We start from the raw sequence: 8,212 nt of genomic DNA, 5'->3' as shown, positions 1-8,212 counted from the left end.
CAGAAATCAAAGACCTTAGAAAAAACAAATATTATCTTGGTTTACAAATTGAGCATATGCCTAACAGAATACTTGTGCATCAATCAAATTACACAGAAAGAGTCTTGAAATGTTTCAATATAGACAATGCCAATCCTTTAAGCACTCCAATGGTTGTTAGATCATTAAATATTGACAAGGATCTATTTTGTCCGTGCAAAGAAAATGAAGAAGTCATTGGTCCAGAAGTATCATACCTTAATGCAATTGAAGCTCTTATGTATCTTACTAATTGTATTAGACTTGATATTTCTTCAGTTGTAGACTTGCTAGCAAGGTTCAGTTTATCCCCAACAAAAAGACATTGGAATAGGATCAAACATATTTTTCGATACCTTCGAGGAGCTAATGATTTAGGGTTGTTTTATCATAATAATTCAAAACAAGGCTTGATTGGTTATGAAAATGCAGTTTATTTGCCTGAACCTCATAAAGCTTGATCTCAAACTAGATAAGTAATTATGAATGAAGGTACTGTAATATCCTAGCATTCTCAAAAGCAAACACTTGTTGTAACATCCTCAAATCATGCTTAATTGCACTAAATGAAGCTAGTAGAGAATGTACATGGTTAAGATCGATGACACAACTGGTTTTAACTCCATGTGGAATTGAAAAGGATATAGGTCTAACTTTAATTTATGAAGATAGCTCAGCATGTGTCACTCAAATGAAAGAATGATATATCAAGAACGACATGACAAAACATATACCTCCAAAGTTTTTTTTGAGTACACTTAAGAACTTATAAAGAACTATCAGGTTGAAATAAAATATGTTAAGTCCAACAACAATGCAACATACCCTTTTATGAAGGTACTTCCTACTGTAATCTTCAGGAAACATGTCTATGACATTAGAATGAGACATGTGCATAACATATAGTGTAACATATGCCTAAATGAAGGGGAGTCAATTATACACTGCACTCTTTTTACCTTCGCTAAAGTTTTTTCCCATTGAGTTTTCTTTAACAAAGTTTTTAATGAGGCAACACCTCAAAGTTAAACTCTAATCTGAAATGATGTCATCCAAGGATGAGTGTTGGAAATAATTGGATGACAACATTTTCTACCCTAATGTCAAATGTGTAATAGTTATGTTCAACTCTTATAACAAATATATTAAATGTGTGTAAGAACTCATTGATTATGTATAATGATTTAATTAGTATAAATAGCACCGCCATATATGTAAAATGACACAAATTTGAATACTTTATATAAGTGAGCAAATTCTTTCCAAATCATTCTTCTTCTTTCTTAAGGTTCTTAGTTCAGTTTTATTAATTTTGTTTAATTACATCAAATCATTTCATCTTTTAATTTTAATGTTGACATTGGACATAAAAAGATAAATAAAAATACTTAGGGTGTGTTTGAGATTGCTTTTTAAACATAAAAGTCCTTTTTGTAAAAGATGGAGTTCAAAATGTGTTTGGCTTGTCTTTTATGACTTTTAAGTGGTAAAAGCTAAAAGTCACAAAAAGATAAGAATTTCTATCTTTTCTCCATGCAACATTTTGTTGTTGATTAAAAATTGATTTTAAAAGATCTTTTCAATTTATCAAACAACTTTTATTATTTTTTAACTTTTTAAAAAATTAAAAGTCAAAAAAATGATTAAAAAGGAATTCCAAACAAGATATTAAACATCTTATCTTTTTTTATTGCTCTTTCGAATACAAATTTAGAAGTTACAGGGAAAAATTACAACTTTCTTATAGTTGAGGGACCGTAATGTTAATTCGTGCTTCTTTCTTTAGTTCATCTGTTCCTCTATACTATTTTGAACCTGAACGAGAAAATAAAGCCGAAAATTCTTGACGACGCGAAAATCCAAATTCAATGGTTAGTACAAAGTTGCTTCGAGATCCAGTTTCTATGCTACATAAATGGCGCTTATTATTGCTCGAATCTGATCCCTTTTTGTTATCCTTCCTTAAACCTTTACATACGTTCGTGATTTCCAATTCCACCTCCCTGAATACACTCATAAGATGGATTTTAGCATATGATCAACTTGCATGTTTTATGAAATGGAGCATCCAAGTTACATAATTGTGCTATTACTGTTTCAATCGCTTAATATCTTGATTTTGGCTGTTGGATTCTAGGGTTTTCAAAGTGCGAGTCATTTGGGCATATTTGCATCTGCGTTTTCTTTTGTATTCAACAATTAGGTTATTTTTTGCGAAACGAGCATATTAATTGAAACAAATTCGGTCACAGAGTCTAATTGGAGTAAAACGAATTCGTGGTTTGATCAATAGAATGCAAGTAGATGCAAAATTTTAAACTTGATTCGTTATATCTTCATATCTGCAGGAGTCTTGCCCTTCTGTAAAGAACATTCTACTTCTTGATTCAGAAGGAGATCGAGTAGCTGTTAAGTACTATTCAGATGATTGGCCAACTAACAACGCTAAAGAAGCATTTGAAAAGTCTATTTTCACCAAAACTCAGAAAACCAATGCTCGAACAGAAGGTATGAATATTGAATGCTTCACTTCTAATTTTTAAATCCCCTTTCTGTATCATATCTGTTTGCTGAAATTTGGAATACTCGCAGCTGAAATAGCAATGATTGAGAACAATGTTGTGGTCTACAAATTTGCTCAGGATCTTCACTTCTTTGTCACTGGTGGAGATGATGAAAATGAGCTCATTTTATCAACTGTTCTTCAGGGTTTCTTTGATGCAGTTTCTCTTCTGCTTAGGTACTTTGTAAACAAATTTATCTCATCTACTTTTCTTTTTTTAACTTCAGTTTTCGTAATGTAGTTTTATGGTTATGTGTTTAGGGGAAATGTGGATAAAAAGGAAGCACTTGAAAATTTAGATCTCATTTTGTTGTGCCTTGATGAAATTATCGATGGAGGGTAAGAACTAAGATTAAATTTTTGTTAAGGAGGGCATTTATGTCTTTTTTGAAAAAGGCTTATACTTTTTTTTTATTTTTAAAATTAGAATCATTCTTGAAACCGATGCAAATGTTATTGCTGGAAAGGTTGCTAGCGATAGTGTAGATTCTGGAGCTCCTTTGTCTGAACAGGTACTTTTTTTTTTTTATATATTATAATCCATAGAAAATTTTGAATATATAAAAGTATTTAAATGCAAAAATTTTAGCCCAAAATTATACGATTTATAATTCATGCTTTCAACCACTTGAATTTGGTTGATGCAGACAATAAGTCAAGCATTGGCAACTGCACGTGAACATTTTACAAGATCTCTTCTCAGGTAATCAATTCAATTTGAATTAGCAAAAAAAAAAAAACAAAATACAATAAAAAAAGGTTTGTACTTTCATCATTTAACAATTTAGTCACTTTTAACGATTTTCTACAGTGATTAAACGTTTATAAATGGTTTAGAAATGTATAATGGTTTAATTACTATAGAAAAACACATTGGTAAAAGTACAAGTGTTTTAAAGTATTTTGAGTAACAAAATTCTGACTTAAATTTAATATTTTTTTTTTCAAAAATCAGTGGATAAGGATGCTGATTGGAGTAAAAACTAAAAAGTTGCCCAATCATGATTTGAAATTGGATGCTTTTGCAAATTAGAGCATACACATGAGATACAAGTGTAATGATTTGTAGGTAATATGGTTATAACTGTTTTTTATGATGATGATGACAAGGGTATTTATGTCTTTTGTACAAACGAAAGTTTGAGAGCGAGTCCATGTCCCACCTTTTTGATGGGACAAAATATTCTTGGACAAACTTTTTTGGGTTATTTTCAATACTAGGGATGAAGAGGTTATTTACGTCTTTTTATAGATCCAATTTGTTCTACTTTTTCGGCGACACAATAAATTGCAATTTTAATTACATTGATATCTTTCTATCGATCTGTTACATGTCAAATCCAATAAAATGTTGTTGTGTGTTGTCTTGTCTTGCTTATGTAACAAATAAAACCTTAGTGATTATATATGATATGGACCTTTTCATTCAAATATATAACTATTATCTAAATAATCAAGGGTAAATGGCATAAAAAACACTATTTTTATACACAAATTCGATTTTGACACTGTGTTATTTTTTGTGTCAATTTTGATACTGTGTTTTCCAATTGTTACAATTCTGACCACTTGATCGGTTAACCAGGTTACATGCTGACGTGGCATGCTGATATTATATGATGACGTGTCAAAACGGAATTTTTTTCTCACAAAAAACACTAAGTTTTCATTTTTTTTCGATTTTGACACTAAGTTTAATTTTTTCTTTCAACTTTGACACTATGTTTTTTTGTTCCAAATCGAACATCATTTTTTCCAATTTTGTTCAATGTTGACAATTTTCTATTTGAAACCTTATAAATATTTTTTAATACATTTAAACCGTATAAATATGTTTTTTTTTTTTTTTTTTTCATTTAAAACCATAGTTTTGTATAAATACATTTTTTTACACTCAAACCATATTTTTTTTATATAAATATGTATTAGTTATATAAAAATTGTATTTTATATTAAATATGCAACTTTAAAATGTGTTTGGAGGTTTGGAGGCGTGTAATCGATCAAAACTCAGATATCAAGTTTACAACCCATCAAATTTTTACATCTTTTTAGAAGCTTATGGTTAGTTTGATTATGATGATATAACTAATGCTTTGAATGTAAGAAAAAAAAACATTTTGTATTTAAATAAAAATATGGTTTTTAAACGAAAAAAATATGTTTATACGGTTTTAAAATGTAATAAAAAAAATATATTTATACGGTTTCAAATGGAAAATAGACAAAATTGAATAAAATTTGATAAATGATGTTCGATTGGAACAAAAAAAACATAGTGTCAAAATTGAAATAAAAAAATAAACTTAGTGTCAAAATCGAAAAAAAGTAAAAACTTAGTGTTTTTTGTAGAAAAAAAATCAATTTTGACACGTCAGCATATCATATCAGCATGTCACGTCATCAAAACTGACACGTCATCATGCCACGTCAGCATGTAATCTGGTTAACCGGTCAAGTGGTTAGAATTGTAACAAATTGGAAAACACAATATCAAAATTGACATGAAAAATAACACGGTGTCAAAATCGAATTTCTATGTAAAAAGAGTGTTTTTTTTGTGTCATATACCCTATTCGATGTTACTTAAAGAATTAAATACGTGATATTCTTCTGGTATGATCGCATGAGATCATGCAATATATTGATCCGTTTCAATCTATAACATTAGTAATTTATCAGTATGTTGTTCCTTGTAAGGGGGAAAAGGGATATTTGGGTAATTGAGGGAAAAGACAAAAATATAAGTATTAAGTACCATGGATTTTACGTAGTTAGATTAGATGATATGAAAGTTTGTTAAATGTCTAAAATATGATAAATATGGAATGCAAGAGAAATTGGATATGAAAGTTTGTTTTGAGTATCACATATCAACAAAGAGAAATTGGATATAAAAGTTTTGAGTATCGCATATCAACAAGAGAAATCGGAGTGTCGCATATCAACAAGAGAAATTGGATATAAAGTCTCAAAATACATTGCACATTGTTAATTGTGTAAAATATGACAAATATGGTTTATAATTAACCCTAGGTTTTGACGAACTTAATTGTACTTGATGAATAGTCCTACAAGAGAAACCATATTTTAACGTGCTAGTGCTACCTTAAAACCCACTTTACGAACAAATAAAATATTGCTACATAAATGTGCATTTAGTCGTATGATTTATAGTAATTTGTGTTATAGCTTTTCAGTTTGACCTAATTCCTTAGTATTAATGTAATTAGTTATCGTCTCTATAGAAAATATAAGAAAAATATTAAGTTGCAACGTACTTCATGATCATGGTGACACATCCATCTCTTACAAGCCATCGTGCTCCCATGTATACTCTTCTACTTTTAAAAGATATTAATTAAATTCAAGAAAATTGTTCCAAGATATACAACAAGGAAACACCATGGACACATTCTCCACCTTCGTCTTTCTAGTTTGTATACATATATGCCTAGTGTATTTTTTGTGTAGTGATTGGGGGAAAGTCTTTGTTGCCTCCATGGAAATGGTGGTAGAAGGACAAAATCAAACCCAAAATTGTGCTAGAATCGATAAAGCTTTATGAAATGGAAGAGGATCGAATCAGTTTGTTGTCAAATTGTTTGCTTCTTGAAATTCTCTCTCGTTTACCCTGCACAAAAGATGCCATTCGAACAAGTATACTCTCCGATCGATGGAAGCATCTTTGGACTTCGGTTCCTACTCTCATTTTTTACATATATAGATTTCAATCACCCCTTAATTGATTTCGTGTCATTTGTGGACAAAACCCTAATTCAATGCCATAGATTGAAGCTCAAGAAATTTGGAGTGTATACATGTTATGACATTGAATTTGAATCTCAATTCAACCGTTGGATTCGTTATGCCATAAGTTGTAACGTTGAAGAACTTATTTTGAAGTTATGGTATCCAGGATCGAAAGCCGAGTTTCAATTGGATCAATCTTTATACATCAGTTCATGTTTTACAGATCTGACATTAGCAGGCTGCGTGTTTAATCCAATGGGGATGATTAGTTGGAAAAATCTTAGGAGTTTGTTTATTTCCGATGTGATTTTAAATGAAGTTTTGATCGAAAACATATTATCCAGGAGTCCTCTATTAGAAAATTTGGTATTAGATGATTATTATGGTTTTAGTCGGCTTGATATTACTTCAAAAAGTGTTAAGAACTTGATGTTGGTAGGATACATGGATCCCGATGATGATTCTGCTAATAATATTATGCGAATCAATGCTCCTAATATTCTATCACTAACAATCAAAGGTTGTTTGTTGATGTGGAAGATTTTGTTGTTAAACGTGTCTTCTTTAGTTGAAGCTAACTTTGATTATGAAAAGTTCGGGTATTATGAGACAACATCTGAAGAAGCGGAAGATGACATGCTTAAAGGATTTATAGTAAATTGTCACAATGTCAAGGAGCTTAAAATTGGGTTTTTATGTTCTAAGGTAAAATTTATTTGTAGAAACTATATGTTGATTATATTTGGTAGTATTTTATTGATTATTGTTTGATAAACCTGTTTTAATTATTCTTTTACTTGTATTATTGTGGTTGTAGGTTCTGGCTCGTTTGGAAGCTAAAGGTTTTGTTTTTCCATCGAATATGAACTTTCAATCGTATTGTAGTGTTTCATCACCTTCTTTATACTCTGATAGTGATTCATTATTAGATAGTGATTAAGTTGAAAGTGGAAATTGGGAGGTGTTCTTGTTTGATCATGGTTATAAAGATGATGAGTTTAGTTGAGTGGTGATGCTTTGAATTCATGTTTAGGCTAAACATTGTGTTTAAGGAAATTCAAATGGATATAAATTTGTTACCCCATGGGCTTTTGAATTTTGCAAGTATGACTACATAATGAGGGGTGCTTGATGAACATGTGAACATGGTGTCAATGAATTAGTTTGGATATTGTTTAAATGCACCATTAGAGAGAGTGTCAATGCAAGTTTGGTTACTTTTTGTTTATGTTTGTAGTGTTTTATAGATTATTTTCTGTGTACTTCTAACTTAATCAAACCTTCAAATAAAAGAACTACTGAAAGTCATAAAGATATTGAAGACTCTTTTTGTGTTGTGTTTAAACCAAAACTAATCTCTCCTGTTTGTATACTTTATATAGGGGCGAAAATGGAGTGTTTTTGAGTTATATCTAAAACTTTTTTTTTCTATTAGTGTTTTTATTTAGTCTTATCTGTTATTTGGCCACCATATGTCACCATTAAGCATAATCCAAGATAAACATGTATGTACATGAAAGTCATAAAGATATTGTTATAATAGTACATGCCTTGATTGTCGACCTTGAATTTCATATTAACTGATGTGATACTCGTTTGTCAATAACCTTTCTATATTTAATACTTCATATTTTGTATTTTTAGTTTTTCAAATTTGTCATTTTTCCGATAGAAATGGCATCAAATTAATCGGATGTTGGGAGGTTCTCATTCGACCATGTTCCAAAGTTTTGCTATGCAACCAGATAAAAAGAGGTTCGAAATTATTAAGAATTGGCTAAAAGGTTGTATTAAAAGAGCACGATGCAAAAAAGTGGCACATTGCATACGATAGAAGGTAACTAGATATTGTCTATACAATAGAAAGTATAGAAAAAA

At 30.1% G+C, this 8,212-nt stretch overlaps 1 protein-coding gene and 1 pseudogene across 2 annotated transcripts; both read left to right on the top strand.

The window, feature by feature from the left end:
* Positions 1–1,780: 1,780 nt before the first annotated feature.
* On the top strand, positions 1,781–3,890 carry LOC145011326 (coatomer subunit zeta-1-like). The gene is made up of 7 exons (XM_078970024.1): positions 1,781–1,889; positions 2,367–2,526; positions 2,611–2,758; positions 2,843–2,920; positions 3,009–3,093; positions 3,229–3,284; positions 3,537–3,890. Exons 1-7 carry the CDS (start codon positions 1,887–1,889, stop codon positions 3,541–3,543), a joined length of 537 nt encoding a protein of 178 aa, XP_078826150.1. The 5' UTR covers positions 1,781–1,886; the 3' UTR covers positions 3,544–3,890.
* Positions 3,891–4,432: 542 nt separating this feature from the next.
* LOC145011324 (F-box protein At5g03100-like) lies at positions 4,433–7,430 on the top strand (annotated as a pseudogene). The gene is made up of 2 exons (XR_013664081.1): positions 4,433–7,039; positions 7,152–7,430. The product of XR_013664081.1 is annotated as an F-box protein At5g03100-like (transcript).
* The last annotated feature ends 782 nt before the right edge of the window (positions 7,431–8,212 follow it).

The sequence above is a fragment of the Lactuca saligna genome, chromosome 8 (assembly GCF_052625555.1).
Source record: "Lactuca saligna cultivar CGN05327 chromosome 8, ASM5262555v1, whole genome shotgun sequence".
Classification (NCBI taxonomy): Eukaryota; Viridiplantae; Streptophyta; class Magnoliopsida; order Asterales; family Asteraceae; genus Lactuca; species Lactuca saligna.
Note: the sequence above shows the minus strand (reverse complement) of the source record. Positions and strands in the feature narration are given on the sequence as shown.